Source organism: Bufo bufo, chromosome 8, assembly GCF_905171765.1.
Source record: "Bufo bufo chromosome 8, aBufBuf1.1, whole genome shotgun sequence".
Lineage (NCBI taxonomy): Eukaryota > Metazoa > Chordata > Amphibia > Anura > Bufonidae > Bufo > Bufo bufo.
In genome coordinates, this window is record NC_053396.1 from 24,610,984 (window position 1) to 24,631,010 (window position 20,027).

Consider the following 20,027-nt stretch of genomic DNA (forward strand, 5'->3'; position numbering starts at 1 on the left):
CTCTCATGTCTCCTGGCGCATTGTTATCTCGGTACATGTCGCCCAGCACTTATTTACAAGGCGCTGTCAGGGCTCAGACATCAGAGCTCTCGTCCCCAGAGCTGACTTCATTCCTGACATTCCTGCGACTCGTTCTCCTGCTGCGTCACCGCTTCATGTTTGTGCCATCTCCTCAGGACGCCATGTCCGCCCTCCTGCTCTGACGTAAATAAATTGGTGTCAGACAGCATAGCAGCCTCCACAGATGTAAAACCGGTACTACCAGTGCTATAGAACAAGAAAGGAATGCTGCGACTTGTAGTTCGTCACCGCAGGCCGCTCTCTGGGGTAATTACAGGCAGCGGCCGCTAGATGGCGCAGAGTGTATTGAGAACGCAGGTCACCCTGAATGGGGGGCAGGTTTATGGCGGGAATTATTAGTGGCCCTCTGAGGTAATGTATGTATGTGAAATATATACCAATGACCTAGTATACATGATGGATAATGCCAGAATACCCTGCTATCAATGAGGTAAGTTGACAGAGTTGGCATTGTTTGGGTGTGTCCCATTGAAATCCTGATATATTTGATTTACATCACTTCCGATATTTTACCTTCCAGGTTGTATAAATGAAGAACAGGAATGGTAGAGGCACGCTGCAGATTTTCAGATACCACAGTGCCCCCATAGCAGAGCCATAATGGGACAGAAGCCTCAAAAACACTAACCTGTGCCAACAGTGCCCGCCATAGTGCCTCATGAGGGCAAGTTCACAAAAGCCACCATCGTATGACGTGGTCACATGTGACTGCTGCAACCTGTGATTGGTTGAGCAGCTACTTCCTGTGTGTCGAGATGGACAAGGAAGTAGAGGGCGGCGGGGGAAGTGTAGGAACGGGAGCTGCGGGGGAATCGGGAAGTGTAGGAACGGGAGCTGCGGGGGAATCGGGAAGTGTAGGAACGGGAGCTGCGGGGGAATCGGGAAGTGTAGGAACGGGAGCTGCGGGGGAATCGGGAAGTGTAGGAACGGGAGCTGCGGGGGAATCGGGAAGTGTAGGAACGGGAGCTGCGGGGGAATCGGGAAGTGTAGGAACGGGAGCTGCGGGGGAATCGGGAAGTGTAGGAACGGGAGCTGCGGGGGAATCGGGAAGTGTAGGAACGGGAGCTGCGGGGGAATCGGGAAGTGTAGGAAAGGGAGCTGCGGGGGAATCGGGAAGTGTAGGAACGGGAGCTGCGGGGGAATCGGGAAGTGTAGAAATGGGAGCTCAGGTAAAGTGGAATGGGGGTCATAAATGTGGGCTGCCGCCTCTCCATTCAACTCTATGGGGCTGCCGGAGATAGCCCAGTCCTTGTATTCTGCTGTCTCCAGCAGTCCTATAGAGTTGAATGGCGCTGGGGAGCATGGGCCCCCTTTCTTGTAATTGGCCCCTGCCGATCAGACACTGAGGGGATAAGTGGTCTTAAAGGGACAGCCGCTTTAACTGCAACGTAATCGTGCAACTGTATAGCTGTAGCCTAAGAGCAGGGGCGGATTTGGAATGTCTGGGGCCCCAAGCAAAGTTATGAATGTGGGACCCCTCACAGTGGCGTACATAGAGAAATAAGGGCCCCATAGCAAGGATCAAACCAGGCCCACCACACAGGACAGAAGGGTTTCCGCCTAAACCCCTTTCAGTGACCCTTGGGCCATTTTTCTACTGCCTCATTTGCTAAAAGTTGTTCCTTTTAGACCAGGCATCCTCAAACTGCGGCCCTCCAGCTGTTGCAAAACTACAACTCCCAGCATGCCCGAACAGCCTACAGGTATCATCAGCCTACAGCAGGGCATTGTGGGAGTTGTAGTTTTACAACAGCTGGAGGGCCGCAGGTTGAGCATCCCTGCTTTAGAGGGTAGAGTCCTGACCAAGTTTTCACCTCCAGTAGAAGAGGAGATATTCCCAACACTTTCACACTTGTGTTATTCTTTTCCGGCGCTGAGTTCCGTCCTAGGAGCTCAATATCGTATAAGAACTGATCAGTTTTATCCTAATGCATTCTGAATGGAGAGTAATCCGTTCAGGATGCATCAGGATGTCTTCAGTTCAGTCGTTTTGACTGATCAGGCAAAAGATAAAACCGTAGCATGCTGCAGTTTTATCTCCGGCGAAAAAAAACCTGAAGACTTGCCTGAATGCCGGATCCGTCATTTTTTTCCATAGGAATAGATCCGTCCTTCCGGTCTGCGCATGCGCAGACTGAAAAGAAGGTGAAAAAAGTCAATGCCGGATCCGTTTTGCTGGATGACAACAGAAAGACGGATCCGGCATTTCAATGCATTTTTTTTCACTGATCAGGCATTTTTAAGACTGATCAGGATCCTGATCAGTCTTACTAATGCCATCAGTTGGCATACGTTTTGCCGGATCCGACAGGCAGTTCCGGCGACATTGCGGGATCACTCTGCTGCAAGTGTGAAAGTAGCCTAAGGCCCCATTCACACGTCTGCAATTCCGTTCCGCATTTTGCAGAACGGAATTGCGGACCCATTCATTTCTATGGGGCCGCACAATGTGCCGCCAGGATACGGAATTGCGGACCCGCACTTCCGGGTACGCAATTCCGTTCCCGAAAAAAAATAGACCATGTCCTATTCTTGTCCGCAATTGCGGACAAGAATAGGCATATTCTATTAGTGCCGGCAATGTGCGGTCCGCAAAATGCGGAACACACATTGCCGGTGTCTGTGTTTTGCGGATCCGTGGATCCGCAAAACACGCTACGGACGTGTGAATGGACCCTTAGACTGGTCCCCCTCTTGTCCTGGGCCCCATAGCAGTCGCATGGTCTGCCGCTATGGTAGTTCCGCCCCTGGCCCTCACATCTGTAAGCTGTCACATGGCTAATCCCCACTTTCATTATCAGTGCAGCCCTGGCACTTCTGCTCCTGTCCTACAGCTGGGCCCCTGCAACTGAACCAGCCCCACAGGCCGTACATCCGCCCAGCCTGATCTCAGGGGCCCCAAGCATTTGCCTGGCTTGTATGGTGGTAATGTCGGAGGGGGAGTCCTCTGCGGGTTCACATAGACAATAACAAAGGGGATGCGTGGAGCCCCCTTTTCTCATGGGGCCCCGTGGCAGCTGTCTCTATGGTTCACAGACAAAGACCATAAAGTGCTGCAAAATGTCACATAATGTCAGCGTGTAGGGGCAGCCTGGGAGAACCGAAAAAGTTTCAGAAGGGTTTGTGGTGAGGAACAGGGAGGGGAGAAGGACTGAAGGAGTGTCGGCACAGGGAGGAGGCAGCCAGGGGGCGAGAGGAGCGAGACTGCTGGGTGTGTCACAGTGCACTGCGAGAGGCAGCCAGAGAGACAGGCTCCCCGTGCTAGGTAGGTACTGCGGGCTACTTACTGATGGGGGGATACAAGGACGCTATGGTGGAGGTGTTATAGACAGTGGGTATGGTGGCGGCAGCACGCAGTATACCGGACGTGGGACTGTACAGAGTTGCGTCCAGTGTCTGTGATTCACCTCCAGTCTAATGGCTTTGTGGACGGGGAAGAGTCGGGGATTGTCCCGTACGGACTGCGTGATGTAAAGACTGTGCGTACGGAGCCCAGGAAAGAGTCAGACAATGAATGAGACAGCCTGGGTGTGGAGGTCAGACACATACTGCTCTCAGCCTGTCTCTGGGAGGCAGCCAGACCCGTCTCCCCCCTGACTCCCAATTGCAAGCCATGCTAGCTCACGTTAACCCTGTGAATTGCACGCTCGGCCCTCGCCATCCCGGCGCTAGATCTAGGTTTATTATTTCTGTGCCTACGTTTGGCTAGTAGGGGGTTAATTACTTGCATATTGCAAAACTAACCTAGCACATGTAGCATGCAGGGGATATAAGGGGCGTTCCCCTCGGCATTGGTGCCTCCTTCATGGATTTAGCTTTAAAAATGTTTTAATAAAAGGCTGTCACCATAGCGCAGCTATTTAGAAAATGATGGACACCATTGAAAACAATGGAGTCAGGCATCGACGATGGATCCGCCACGTCCACGTTCTGCTCCTGTAAGGGTGCCCGATTTCCAGTCGCAGAAAATTCAGCAATTTCAGAACAGCAGAAATGATTCGCGGAAGCGTGCGGCCAATGTGAATGAACCCTGAGGCTGTGTGTACGCGGTATTTCGCCGGATTTTCGTGCAGAAGATGAGATTTTCAAAATTTTGTGTACTCGGTGCAGAGGCTTTTTATATCCGCAGCATGTACGGATTGTCAGCGCAGGTTTCACCCTTTGCAATATAGATGATGAAATCTGCGGTTAATGTGCAGAAATGCGGCAAAATCGGCACAGAAAATAAGCTTAAACCGCACTGCGGTGTGCCCGTCTGTCTGGCATGGCCCGAGTGCCGTTCTCCTGATGCATTCCTGTATAGAAGTACTGGACGGAGAAGGGTGCCATGTCTGGAGCGGTCATCAGCTTGGGCGAGCCTCCCGCAACCATCTGAACCTCTAGCTCCCAAGGGATGGGACCAGGGAACCAGTAGTGGCCCCTGGCTCGCTCATAGCAGATAAGATGGCTCCGGTTATCACTAATTCCTCTGTATTTGCCCATGTGATATATTTAACTCTCTAACGCCTGTCTTCTTCTTCTGTTTATTTCCCTGAAAATCTGCGATTCACTTTCCCCTTGCCATCTTTTCGTCTTCAGTGCCATGACAACTCGCTCTTCTCTCCCATTCACACCCACTTCTCACCACCGTCCTCTGCTAATCCCACCTCTCCGCACACCCTCTGATCTCAGCACTGGTGCCTCCTCTAAATCTCAGCTTGTCTCTCCTAGGCAGGACCTGCGGTGATCACTGATAGTAGGCCATGGGGGATGTAATATCAAGTCACCTGGATGAAGGAAGACGCCAGTACATTGCAGGTAGGTAACTCTGAAGAGGGTAGCCATGCCAGCATGGAAAGCGGAGGAGGATGCCTCCCTGCGTCTCACCAGACTCTTGCACAACTCTTTCCTGCTTTGCATGGGTTCCTTGTGGGAAGTAGTGCTGTCTTGTAAGAACATCTTTCCTTAGGGAATGAGTGGGTGCTGGCTGTCTTCAGAGATTCATTAGCTGAACGTCTTCAGAAGAGCAGGTGGCTCTATGTATGCGAAAGCTTGTCCTTGATTTTGTGGCACAAAGCTTTCCAGCTGATTTGCTTTATGTTAAAAAATGAGGGATTTAAAGGTGTTGTCAACCCTCACCTCGGGTAACCTCAAGTAAGCATCCAATTGGATGTGTCCAGCGTGGAAATGTCCATTAGGCCTCCTGCACATGACCCTATGTATTTTACGTTCTGCAGAATACGGATACCGTCCACGTTTTTGGTGGATCATTGGGTTGGTGGTTCACATTTTGCGGCCAATTACCTTTTTACAGATGCAGAAAGCATCGGGATCATCTGTGTGCTTTTCACATCCGTATGTCCGCCCCGCAAAATGAGAACCATGGACCCAATGAAGTCAATGGATCCGCAAAATGCAGACTGCTCATGGACCATATCTGTACTTTGCGCTGTCCTTTTTTTAAAAAAAAAATTAAATTTTAAAAAGTTTTGTGCACCCATAGAAATGAATGGGTTTGTGTGCAATCCCAAAAAATGCAGATCGGACACGGATACAAAATAGGGTCTTGTGCATGAAGCTAGGCTGAAAATTAGTTTCCAGCTCATCTCCTACCAGTGGTCCGTGAAAATCACTGATAGAACCCGGATGCTATCCAGGTTGTGTCCACAGTTTTCACTGACCCATAGACTATAATGTGCATGAGGGATCCGTAATAACGGACAAAAACAGGACATGTTTCCGTGGTGTCACCACGGTCCATGGACAATCACCAATGTATGAAAACGCACATTAAGGGCTCATGCACACGACTGTATGTATTTTGCGGTCTTCAAAAAATGGATCCACCAAAAATACGGATGACGTCCATGTGCATTCCATATTTTGTGAAACGGAACAGCTGGCCCCTAATAGAGCAGTACTATCCTTGTCCATAATGCGGACAATAATAGGAGATGTTCTATCTGTTTGCGGCACGGACATACGGAAACGGAATGCACATGGAGTAACTTCCGTTTTTTCCCCGGACCCATTAAAATGAATAAAATACGTTCGTGTGCATGAGCCCTAAAGTCAGTGGGTAAGGGGACCATGTACAGCACACTATGCGATTCACTGACGTGTGAAAGCGGCCTTAGGCTAGGGCTACACGACAACCTATGTCGCGCAACATATTTTGTAATGCAACATACTGCGACACATAGACTAGCATTACAAAATAAGTTGCACGATACATGTTGCAGTGTAGTTGGACGCTATATGTCACGCGACACATGTCGTCGTGTAGCCATAGCCTTGAGCCTCATTCACATGTCTGTGTCCATGCTTAAATCCGTGAAAAAATGGTCAGTGATGCAGAACCGTGTGTCCGTTTTTTTGCTGTCCGTGTGCCGTCCGTGTTTCACTGAATTTTAGTTTGGCATACGCCATACAGTTACATCGTATGGCGGTAAGAATGTCAGTGCAGGTCATTTCGCTGCTGGTTTTCTTCTCCAAGCCAATAATGGCGAGGCTGGTGGCGGTGTAATGAGGCCTGACATCGGAGAACAAGGCTCATCCTGTGAACTGAGGGGCAAGAGCGTTCTTGGAGACTTTGAAACAAATCTTGGGATGGGAGGATTATGTGTCGTAATTACTTGGTGCCATTTCCCACGTGGGAACCTATTACAAGCGGAGAGGTTTTGATGGCTGTGTGTCATCCGCCTACAGGGAATATTTCATGACGAATGTAATCATTTCAGGAAAAGAGTAGGTGAGCGCTTAGAAGTTACAGCAGAGCTAGTGCTGGTCGGAAGTACCCATGTATATGTCATTCATATTACCTGAGGAGGAGCTGCCTCAAATTAAAAATGATCCCTACATCTATACGCACCGCTAGAAGGGTATATTTGTCTTGCAGCCGATGAATGAGGTATGCATAGTAAATGTCTCTAAGGCCCTGTTCACACTTGCGTTGGTTTATTTCTGATTCCCAGAATAGGGCTGTGCCCAGTGGAAGGGTATGTTCATATGACGCAGGGATGCCCAACCTGCGGCCCTCCAGCTGTGGGGAAACTTCAACTCCCAGCGTGCACCATTCACTTCTATGGGAGTACCGAGAACAGCCAAGTAAGTTTGCATGGTAGTTTCACCACAGCTGGAGGTTGCTGATTTCTGGCCTACAGCTATAAGGACATGCTAGGAATTGTAGTTTTGCAACAGCTGGAGGGCAGCAGGTTGAGCATCCCTGACCTGATGGCTTTTGAGTCAAAATTTTTCAGCGGTTTCTGCCGTGGGTTTTCAGGTGCGGTCCCGAAACTCAGTTTGAATTGAATGGCGCCAAACGATGAGCAGGCTCCCGCTGCAGCTTTCTGAGGCTTCTGTGCGGTTACTGCGCCAAGAATGGAGAATGGATGTGTACATTTTTGCCGCAGTCCAAAAAACTGCACGGGAAAAATACTCAGCCACATGAACTGCGGCGTGGCCTCCCATTGAAAACAACGGGAGGCGGTTTGAGCGCTGATTCGCCGCGGTTTTCAGCAGGTCTTGTTCTTGTCCGTGTCTGCAGATGTGAAAAGCTCTTTCTATTGATGGGAATGTATTAATTTTTCGTAGAGCAGAAATCAGACCCGTTGTGTGCATGAGGCCTAATTTTGTATGGTTTTAGCAAGACGACCAAGGTGTGTGAACCCGAGCCAATACAAAAAACAGCCCAAAACCAGACACACAGTCTATGCACGGTCTCTCCTGTCATACGTTTGCTCTATATGGGTGTATTCACATAGAGCAGTGTTGTGACGTTTCGTTGCTGTGGTATCTGGCAGAACTGTAGAAACTCCAATGTGATTTTGAGAATGTTTGCCTCGGTTTATCAAAATTGGGGCAAAATATTGTGTTTTAAGCTCTTAGGGTACTTTCACACTTGCAGCAGAGGATTCCGGCAATCCAGACACAAACTGATGGCATTTGTCAGACGGATCTGGATGCAGATCTGTCAGACAAATGCATTGCAATACCGGATCCGTCTCTCCGGTGTCATCCGGTATTATTATTTTTTGCATTTTTAAAGGTCTGCGCATGCCAGATCCGTTAGCACTTAATAACGGATTCGGCACTAATACACTTCAATGTAAATTTGTGCCGGATCCGGCATTCTGGCAGGTGATCAGTATTTTTGGCTGGAGATAAAACTGCAGCATGCTGCGGTATTTTCTCTGTCTAAAAAAACGTAAGAGGGACTGAACTGAGGAATCCTGCACGGAATGCTCTCCATTCAGAATGCATTAGGATAAAACTGATCAGTTTTTTTTTTTCCGGTATAGAGCTCCTGTGACGGAACTCAATACTGGAAAACAAAAACGCTAGTGTAAAAGTACCCTTAGGCCCGTTTCACACGGGTGAGTATTCCGCGTTGATGCGATGCGTGAGTTGAACGCATTGCACCCGCACTGAATCCTGACCCATTCATTTCTATGGCGCTGTGCACACAAGCGGTGATTTTCACGCATCACTTGTGCGTTGCGTGAAATTCGCAGCATGCTCCTCTTTGTGCGTTTTTCACGTAACGCAGGCCCCATAGAAATTAATGGGGTTGCGTGAAAATCGCAAGCATCCGCAAGCAAGTGCGGATGCGGTGCGATTTTCACGCACGGTTGCTAGGAGACGATCGGGATGGGGACCCGATCATTATTATTTCCCCTTATAACATGGTTATAAGGGAAAATAATAGCATTCTGAATACAGAATGCATAGTACAATAGGGCTGGAGGGGTTAAAAATAAATAAATATATAATTTAACTCACCTTAATCCACTTGTTCGTGCAGCCGGCATCTCTTCTGTCTTCATCTGTGCTGTGAGCAATAGGACCTTTGATGACGTCACTGCGCTCATCACATGATCCATCACCATGGTGATGGATCATGTGATGGACCATGTGATGAACGCAGTGACATCATCAAAGGTCCTATTGCTCACAGATGAAGACAGAAGAGATGCCGGATGTGCGAACAAGTGGATTAAGGTGAGTTAAAAAAAAAAATTAACCCCTCCAGCCCTATTGTACTATGCATTCTGGATTCGGAATGCTATTATTTTCCCTTATAACCATGTTATAAGGGGAAATAATGCAATCTACACTACAACTAACCCAAACCTGAACTTCTGTGAAGAAATTCGGGTCTGGGTACCACAGTCGGTTTTTTATCACGCGCGTGCAAAACACATTGCACCCGCGCGATAAAAAACGAACATCGGAACGCAATCGCAGTCAAAACTGACTGCAATTGCGTTGCTACTCGCGCGGGTTTGCCGCAATGACCGGGACGCATCCGGACCTAATCCGGACACGCCCGTGTGAAAGAGGCCTTAGCCCTCTTTCAGACGGGTGTTGCGGGGAAATGTGCTGGTGCGTTACGGGAACACCCGCGATTTTTCCGCGCGAGTGCAAAACATTGTAATGCGTTTTGCTCTCGCGTGAGAAAAATCGCGCGTGTTTGGTACCCAAACCTGAACTTCTTCACAGAAGTTCGGGCTTGGGATCGGTGTTCTGTAGATTGAATTATTTTCCCTTATAACATGGTTATAAGGGAAAATAATAGCATTCTGAATACAGAATGCATAGTAAAACATCGCTGGAGGGGTTAAAAAAAAGAAAAAATTGAACTCACCTTAGTCCACTTGATCGCGTAGCCCGGCATCTCTGTGCAGCAATAGGACCTGTGGTGACGTCATTCCGGTCATCACATGATCCATCACCATGGTAAAAGATCATGTGATGACCGAAGTGACGTCACCACAGGTCCTATTGCTGCACAGAGATCAGATGAAGACAGAAGGAGATGCCGGGCTACGCGATCAAGTGGACTAAGGTGAGTTAAATTATTATTATTTTTTTAACCCCTCCAGCGCTATTTTACTGTGCATTCTGTATTCAGAATGCTATTATTTTATTTTCCCTTATAACCATGTTATAAGGGAAAATAATAATGATCGGGTCTCCATCCCGATCGTCTCCTAGCAACCGTGCGTGAAAATCGCACCGCATCCGCACTTGCTTGCGGATGCTTGCGATTTTCACGCAGTCCCATTCACTTCTATGGGGCCTGCGTTACATGAAAAACGCTGAATATAGAACATGCTGCGATTTTCACGCAACGCACAAGTGATGCGTGAAAATCACCGCTCATGTGCACAGCCCCATAGAAATGAATGGGTCGGTATTCAGTGCGGGTGCAATGCGTTCAACTCGCGCATCGCATCCGCGCGGAATACTCGCCCGTGTGAAAGGGGCCTTAGAGTCTACCTTTTAGAGAGTAGTTACACAAGTCTTTTTTATGCAGTTTTCCTAAGCCTGTCAAAACCGCAATATTTTTTTACGGCGCTATGCTCGGTAGCTGTGAGGAGACGGCGTGGGACCCCCACCAATCTGACATTTTGTCATCCTGGGTAACCCCTTTAAGGCTACATGTACACAGCAGTGTAGTTCATGTCGATTTTCGTGCAGATTTCTCTCAGTTTCCGCACCAGATCTGCACCAAAATCTGAAAGTGCTACTTGCGCATTTGCCCCAGATCTGAACCTTTGTATCACAAAGGGTAAATCTGTGCTGAAAATCTGCACAAATCCCCACCGCCTGTCAATTCTCATGTGGGAACTTTCCACCCCATGTAGATGAGGTTTTGAAATCTCTGTATATTTCTGTATTATGCTGTGAATTTTCTGCACGTAATACCATGTACATGGAGCCTAAAAATCACTGCGGTATTGCCGTGATCGAGTCAAACGCGCTATTTGTGTCTCTTTAAATCTTTTATTTTTATTTTTTTAACCTATTGGCCCATGACCACAATGGGAGTCTGCTTACTTGTTTTTCTAATGATGCTTTGTACCTTTTTATCAGCACGATAGCGTAACAGCATAAAAAAACAACATAAAGATCCCGTCTGCGGCAGGTGAGAAGGGAAATAATATGCTATACCGAAAATTCTGCTTTCATACACATGGCTGATCAAAAGCCGACCTTTATGTTCTCATGCTCGTGTTAATGGTGGGCAGTGGATTCTGGGAATGTGCATTGAAGAGCGTTCTCAGCAGGTTTGATCAAAGAGGTTACATGTATACAAGTCCTGTCTTTCATCAGGTTTCGTGAGATCACCCGTCTTTCTTCTTATTTACCTAGTGCTGTACAAGTTGTGTATCCGGCTCGTGCCGAACTATGTTTCCCAGCATGCCTTCACAGTTGAAGTCTGGTTATGCTTCATCTGAAGTATTCTAGGACCCAGGGAAAGAGTGATATATATGTGTAATTGTTATTACAATTTCCTTGCAAGACTGGAAACCTTATAATTGACCATCACGAGGAATGACTTTTTCATTCAAAACGTACTTGTACTTTCAAAAACTTTTCATGTGTCATAAGGACCTAGCAAAGGTTTTGGTCAGGGGGGGGGGGGTCCTAGTGCTTAGACCCTTGCCAGTCACTAAAACAAGCGATCACATAGAGCGCGGTCTCTCCTCGCTGCTGATGACTGGCGCACTACAAAGTCTACGAGCCCGTCTTCAGCTGCGAGGAAACTCAGCTCTCCATCTCTTTGTTTTAGCGATCACCGGGGGTCTCCGCACCCCGACCTCTCACAAATCACAGCCTTTGACATATCTACTGGGTATAGTATGGTTGTATATTATCCACAATCACGGCTAGATTTTTCACAAGGGGGAATTTTTGAAGTCCGTTTTTGCGCTGCCATAATTTACGCCAGTTTTAACAAACATCGTGATTTTATTTTTTATCGGAAGATATCATTCCAGTTTTTACTCCACCCCCTTACTGGGGTGCGATTGTGACCTTTTTTTTTGCCATTTTCCTCTTGAGAAATCAGGTATACACCTAATTAAAGGGGTTGTCCAGCTTTGGGGGTGGGAGAGGGACACTTTCTGCCAGACCCCAGCCGCCTCCTTGCTGGACCCGCGGAGGGAAGCATACTTACCCATTCTCCGCCGCTGGGTTATGACTTCTTGGGTCCGCCGCTGCCTTTGGCGCATTCTTGTCCCGGATCATAAACTTCCCATTGGACGGGGGGTCACTTGTGCCGCTGCAGCCAGTGACTGAACACCTATGCATGACACAAGAAGGACATGTCACCATGACTGGCTGCAGCTGCACGTGACTCCCATCAAACTGGGATTTTATGATTGGGACTGGAGTGAGGCAATGGCAGCGGGGTACCGAAGGAGCAGGTAAGTATGCTTCCCTCTAGAGGTCCAGAGAGGGGTGGACGTCTGGCAGAACGGCCCCAACCCCTTTAACAGAGCTAATGATGCCTGCATTTGCACCCACTTTCCAAAACTGGCAAGCGTGGCGTAAAATCGGAAAAAGAGGAATCTTCTGCCGAAGATAATCAATGTTACGCTGCTGTACAAATGACTGCAAGATTTTGGAGCTGAATATACCCCAGGGTGTGTGTCTATTAGAGATGGGGCTCGTTGAAGTATTGAAGAGTACCACGTAGTCAGGGAGAGATTTGTAAGGAGGGAAGGGGAGGGAAGGAGCCAGACGTTTCCATGGGTTAGGGCAGGATGCAGGGGACGGAAATTCCAGGGTATGGATGGGGAGGGGGAGGTGACTGCGTGCAGACTAAAGTAAAGTCTAGGCATCCCCAGCACTTTTGCCCCTTAATACTTGTCAGTCGAGGAGTTTGTGCAGCTGCAGAGTCCTCGGCCCCTGTGTAGGTGTCTAGGATTATCACATTTACATCTTGCATACTAAAAGAAGGAAACCTGTTTATGCAACATTAAGATTTGGAAGGAAAGTAAAAGGTTCCCACATTAAGGCTAGGGCTACATGGCGACCCTGGGCGCGGCCAGGATCGCCGAGTAGAAATGGGATCACCCTGGCAGTCGCGATAAATCCAGCCGCGACTGCCGCGGCTAGCCCATGTATTTCTATGAGATCACTGCTACACTCGGCGATCCTGGCCGCGACCAGTGTCGCCGTGTAGCCCTAGCCTAAGGGCTCATGCACACAACCGTATTTTGCATCTGTATCTGATCCGTGTTTCTTCTATGGGTCCACAAAGAGAAAAAGGACACGCATGTCATCTGCGTGCAGTCCACATCTGTATGTTTCTCCGATTATAAAAAATATCCTATTGTACGTATCGCGGACATGAATAGCCATTTCTATTGATGGGAGCGGGAAAATTGTGCAATACCCAGGGAAGGTATCCGCATTTTGTGGATCTGTAGTTTGCGGACCGCAGTAGGGACGCGGTTGTGAGAATGATGCCTAAGAATGTGTCACAGAGGCAGATACCTGTCAGGTGCCCTAATTACCCAGACAGAGCAACAGTGATGCCCCAAACCACAGATTAGGGGCGTCCGTTATTCTTCAGGTATGCTGACGGACCCCTAATGAAGCTGTCAGCATGATGGGAGTTATGATTTCTCAGCGGCTGGGGATTCACAGGTAGGACCCCTGACTTTAATGAATAAGATCCCTGTCGGCCTGTCCTGCTGACATCCACCCCCTTATACATGCGAGTGTGTATGTGTTCTCACTTGGGAGGAGGAAATCAGCTGCTGCCAGACTCCTGTGGAGGTGGCTTAGCTCCCGTGCAAAATAAATAAAGGGGTTTTCTGTCCTCAGGATAGGGCATCAATATCTGATCAGTGGGGATCCGACTACTGGAACCCCTGTACTCCGGTGAACACTGCGGCCTCCTCACAGCTTACCAAGCACAGCGCCGTACATTGTATAGTGGCTGTTCTTGGTATTGCAGCCCAGGCCCATTGATTTGAATGGCACTGAGCTGCAAATAGGGCATGTGACCGATGAACGTTATGTCACTGGTCTAGGTAAAGGCCACAGAGCTCACAGGACTGCTGTGAGCTAATCAGCAGAGGTACTGGGAGTTGGACCCCCACCAATCAGCTATTGGTGGCCTATCCTGAGGATAGTCCATCAATATTGTACTGCCGGAAAACTCTATTAAAGGGCATCTGTCAGCAGATTTGTACCTAATAACCTGGCCGCCCTGTTACGTGTGCACTTGGTAGCTGAAGGCATCTGCACTTTGACAGGATCAGGCAGTGTAAACATCATCACACCCGGCCCTGTCAATCAAAGTGCAGAGGGCGCGGCAGTTGCAGAGAGAGCAGAGTCTCTAGGTGTAATGGTAACGCCCCCGTTGCGCCTAGAGGCTCATTTGCATATAATAAAACATAATATTTCTCAGCAATGAGGGCACATATGAACATGGGACCAACACAGATGCCTTCAGCTGCCGAGCGCACGTGTAACAGGTCAGCCAGCGTCAAAACTGCTGACAGATGCCCTTTAAAGAGGAATTACTTGCATAATTCTGGAGCATCTTTTGATGTATCTATCTGTTGTGAGGTCAGGGGTCCTCTTTAACATGTCCAATCCTTCTTCAGCAGGCGTCAGGGAAGTCTCGGGGCTCCTTTACACACATTAAATAGTTGGGGCAGTTCCCCAGGTTTGTCCGGCATTCTTTGAACGGGTCACCTTTACGATTTTAGCCCAATCAGAGCCGTGTCCTCGACAGTGTCACTTGTCACAGGCTTTTGGAAGGCACTGATTCTCCAGCTAGTCGGGCGTCATTTTTTGCAGTTCTGCCTGGGGAAAAAAATTATGCAAAAATGCTCTTCTCGAGAAGGGAGTAACGTCTGTTTACACAGACTGATGAAATCAGGAGATCAGTCATTCCCATCATCGCAGAATAAAGCCTTCTATTCCCGGCACTGGTGTGTCACCGTTTTATTACCCCCCTTCTAATACCACAACTATAGCAGTAAGAGTGATAAGAAGATTGTAAAGCTTCTTATCACCTAAAGTCACCTATCACATTGTACATTTACATATAGCGATGTTTAGTCCCATCATACTGAAGCTCATTGATAGCATATTGCTAGGATATGCCATCAATGTCAGATAGGTGCGGGTCCCACATCTATCTCTAAAACGGGGCCCCTGAAGTGAAAGAGAGAGCACAGTGCATGCACGGAAGCCCTCCATTCACCGCTATGGGAGTGCTGGAAATAGCTGACCCAGTGCAGGTAAACGGCGGGTGGCCGCGCATGCGCAGCTTCTCTCCCTTTACTTCGGGTGCCCAGTTCTGGAAATAGGTGCAGGTCCCAGAGGTGGGCCCCACACCTGTCTGATATTGATGGCATATAATAGTGATATACCATCAATGTCCAGATGGGAATACCCCCATTTAAATAAATCTGTTGCACCTTCTGCTGTCCAAGTGCCAGAAACGGAAGTCTGCTCCACCTAGGAGGAGCAGGAGGAGATCTTCATTATAATTTATGCCAGTTTTGTGGCATAAATTATTGTAAATATGCCCTGCAGAAAACTTAGGGGGTCATTTATTAAACCGGTGTAAAGTAGAACGGGCTTAGTTGCGCATAGGTGGCATCTGATTGGTTGCTCTGGGCAACTAAGCCCGTTCTACTTTACAGCAGTTTAATAAATGACCCCGTTGTAAACATTCTTCTGTAGAAATTTGGGGATTTAATTTTTTTTATGAAAAAAAAACAAAAAAAAACGGGCATGAACCGTTTGTTAATGACCTTAGTTAACTCTTTTGAGTATTTAATTTTGCTACTAGTATTTGATACGGCTCGTATCATATGTCCCATCATTGCTCTGTTAATTAGTAATGAAACTGTTACTGCTGTTCCTATGGTAACGACACAAGCTCAGAAAAAAAGAGACAAGTTAATTGCCCTCTTCCTTTCATGTTTTCATTTTCCTTTGATTGAAAGCAACGTGGTAGATTGTGCTTTAAGTCGGTACCAGAATTTCCAGGGGTCCGGTACAATGCATGACCTACTCTGTGATCGCTGTATATACAGACCCTGTGGGGCAGTGCATTGCCCCTTAGACTCTCCCTACTGTACCACCATATGCATTCTTCATGAGGGACCTAGCAGAGGGGTAGAGAGGTTTCTCTTCACCTGGAGCGAGCATTCAGCTTATTGCCCATTCAGCAGATAGATACATAATAAGATGCTCCAGAATTATGCAAGTAGTTCCTAAAACAGACGTGTCAGCAGAGGAGACAGGTCCTCTTTAAAGGGCATCTGTCAGCAGTTTTGTACCTATGACACTGGCTGACCTGTTACATGTGCACTTGGCAGCTGGAGGCATCTGTGTTGGTCCATATGCTGAGAAAAATGTATTTTTTATATATGTAAATGAGCCTCTAGGAGCAATGGAGGCGTAACCATTACACCTAGAGGCTCAGCAACTGCCGCGCCCCCTGCACTGTGATTGACAAGTCCTGGCAGGCGTGATGACGTTTACACTGCCTGGCCCTGTTAAAGGGAACCTGTCACCGGGATTTTGTGTATAGAGCTGTGGACATGGGCTGCTAGACGGCCACTAGCACATCCGCAATACCCAGTCCCCATAGCTCTGTGTGCTTTTATTGTGTAAAAAAACCGATTTGATACATATGCAAATTAACCTGAGATGAGTCCTGTCCCTGACTCATCTCACATACAGGACTCATCTCACGTACAGGACACATCTCAGGTTAATTTGCATATGTATCAAATTGTTTTTTTTTACACAATAAAAGCACACAGAGCTATGGGGACTGGGTATTGCGGATATGCTAGCGGCCATCTAGCAACCCATGTCCTCAGCTCTATACACAAAATCCCGGTGACAGGTTCCCTTTAATCGAAGTGCAGAGGTCACAGCAGTTGCAGAGAGAGCAATGCCTCTAGGTGTAATGGCAACGCCCCCGTTGCTCCTAACACATCATTTTTCTCAGCAATGCGGACACACATGGACATGGGACCAACACGGATGTCTTCAGCTGTCAAGCGCACATACAAAAAATCTGCCAATTTCATAGGTGCAAAACTGCTGGCAGATGCCCTTTAACAGCCAGGCCAAGACAGATTGTGGCGCATTCCCTGGCACCTATCAACCAGTACATGTCCCACCATCCCCCTTCCCAAGCCCCAAAACATACCTGTAATGCAGTGTGCATGAGGCCTGGGCTAGGGGCACATTCTGCTGTGAAGAGGATCATGAAAGGGGTTGACTCCTGCGCTGTGATGTTCATATGCCCTGACAGAGCACATGGACAGGGGCTGTGCGGATGAGGCAACCCCTTTTTAACTTGCTATACGTTCTGAAAATTGCCTCCAGATTTGGTGGTTTGGCGTTAAAGTCCAGCAGATGCTTTCAAAATTTTTACGGATGGTTCCTAGTACAAGAAAAAATTAAAACCCTCTGTGTGGCAGGATAATGTGATTCTTCTGGAGATGATTCTCACAGTAGTGCTCTTTACACTTTCCTCGGATGCATCTGCCATTGATGCCACTGAAGCGCTGTTTTTGCAGTTGACAGTCCTCCGTTGTATGATGGTAGTACTGATTTTACAGGATTTGTCCATCGGGGTTTGAGCAGTGGGGGTCCAGCCCTCTCTGTGGCCCTTTGGTGGGGGCCCATGGAAGATAGACCCCCATAGATTATAGACTGGATTCTGGCTATATCCATACTTGACAAAAATTCTGCAGATTTTTCGTTGGCAGACCTGCAGCGTTGTACAGTCCCGGCAAAGGGAATGAGGCTTCAAGAAATATCATCCACACGTTGCGTAAAAAAAAATACAACGCAGCGTAAATGGACTTTCCGTGCGGATTTCAGATCATGTCAACCTATGCTGCGGATCTCCACCACAGATTTCACTCTTTGCAGTGGAGAGGGTTAAATCCACCGCCATGTCCGCAGCAAAAAATGTGCGTTGAAATGCCACTTGTGGACATGGCCTTAAAGGGATTGTCTCATCAACTGAGCGCAGTGGGCAAGTATAAAGTTGTCAGCTGATGGAACAGGTTCATCTGGGACCTACTAGTTTGAAGGTTATATTCACACAGTGCAGTCAAATCACGGTTTGACTACTGGTCACGCTTGCTTATGGGACAGACTGGCCAAATTATCAGCAAGAAGGAAAACGTGTTTGCAGAGCACATGTTCTCCTTGCAAGCCAGAATGCACCCCCACCACTAATACCGCCGTATCTTTGAATGCCCCCCCCCCCCCCCATGGCATTCTGTATCTACTGTACGTGTACATAAAATCTGCTGCATATTCTGTATTGAAGACATCTGCTCGTGTTTGTGAAACGCTTGGCGGCGACTGAATTCCAGTGAGCCACGCTGTCAGATGAAATGTCAGCGCACACAAAGAACATTAACCTTCAGACATCCAGAGTGACACTGCTGTGCCATGACATTGCTGAATACTGAGGGTTGTATTCCTTTGTACCTCTCTGATATGACCTGTTACCCAATGGGTTTTGCAGATTTTAGGTTTTGCAGATTTCGATTATTGCAAAATTAGACTACTCTCGACACAAAATATATCACCTATTTGGCTCTCTTGCTATGAGGACACTTGTGGTTCCCCAGTGAAGACGAACTGGTGGATAACACCCAGTAGGCACCCTCATTATAGACTGGTCTGTAAGATGAGAATCCTGGCCGCTAAAACGAAGGACCCCGTTAGACTGCATGATTTTTGGTTCAGTTACTGGGAACCATATGATCAATCAGCCCATGAACAACCGAAGGCAGTGGCCAGGAAACCTCAGTGCCACTTAACATCCTAATGGCGCCACACAGCATTTTCGGCTTAAAGGGGTTCTCCAGGAATGGAAAAAAATGAAAATGCTTAAATATTACTTTATAATAAATATATTTCCAAATACCTTTCATTATTTATTATGGCTCGTTTTGTCGGGGGAGCAATCATCAGGGAAAACAAAATGGCCGCTGTCCTATTAATACACACAGAACCTGTCCTAATCACACAGCAGTACAAGTTACTTCACAACACTGAGGTAAAGAGCTGCCTCATCCTCCTCTCTACTTGTCAGGGATCATGATCCTGAATACAGATGATAAGAACTTTAGCCAAATCTCTGGGAAATTTAGTTCAGAGGAGACGAAGTACAGAGAGGAGGGACAGGACAGACTGTGATGATATGGAGCTGGGGTAATGGAGACTGCCTACAAGAGCTGCTGCTCATTACCCCCACCTCTTCTCTCCTCATAATTTCCATTCCCACAGAGCAGAGAGGAGGATGAGGCAGCTCTTTACCTCAGTGTTGTGAAGTAACTTGTCCTCCTGTGTGGTTAGGACAGGTTCTGTGTGTACTGGTAGGACGGCGGCCATTTTATTTCTCCTAGTGATTGCTCCGCAGACATAGCCATTCTAAGTAATGAAAGGTATTTGGGAATATAATTATTAAAGTAATATTTAAGTATTACAATTTTCTTAATTCCTGGAGAACCCCTTTAAGGCAAAGTCGTGCAACATTTTTTGTGATGATAGTCAATGGTGTTGCCCTGCAACGCGACAGCCAAACGTTCTGTTCGTATTTCTGTTCGCAGGGAGCTTCCGTCAGAAACTACGCTATTCTTCCATTTGATATCATGATGGAAGCCCAATGGACCAATTATAAGTCAGTGGGTCTGTTGGGCGTTACTAGTGTTCGTCATAGGACAGATCCAGCACTCCCGTTATTTTTGTTTTTGCGCTCTTGTAGCGGGTAAGTGTTCCTGTAAGCGTTGCAATCTCTTCAAACAGCTAATTGACGGGGATGCCAGTATTCGGACCCCGGCCATTCTGATATTGATGACCTATCCTCAGGACAGATCATCAGTGTAGGAAAGTGGACAACCCCTTTAATTTGTCCCTCTCTGGTGTGAGATGCGTCACAATTATTGAGAGGCGCATGTCGGGCCACCCATGTGCCAGCGGAGCTGTAGTAGATTTCTGGTGTAATGTGTGTCAGTATTCTGGCACACATGTTGTTAAATGAGTAAGACCACGGAGGTCACACCCGCCTCCTCCCCTCCCATTTTTGGAAAAGTGGCGAGGGTGCCGCCCTTGTCTATAGCTGTGCAACTCAGCTCCATTCAGTTGAGACTTTGTTGGTCGGC

General features: G+C 47.7%; 1 protein-coding gene across 1 annotated transcript in view; it reads left to right on the forward strand.

Moving 5' to 3' along the window:
• The first annotated feature begins 3,247 nt into the window (after nt 1-3,247).
• Nucleotides 3,248-20,027, forward strand: part of NIBAN2 (niban apoptosis regulator 2) — a 75,356-nt gene continuing 58,576 nt past the window's right edge. The window contains exons 1-2 of the mRNA XM_040405158.1: nt 3,248-3,346; nt 4,792-4,878. Of these exons, the coding sequence (XP_040261092.1) occupies nt 4,824-4,878 (55 nt within the window). The 5' untranslated portion in view covers nt 3,248-3,346; nt 4,792-4,823. The remainder of the gene's footprint in view (nt 3,347-4,791; nt 4,879-20,027) is intronic.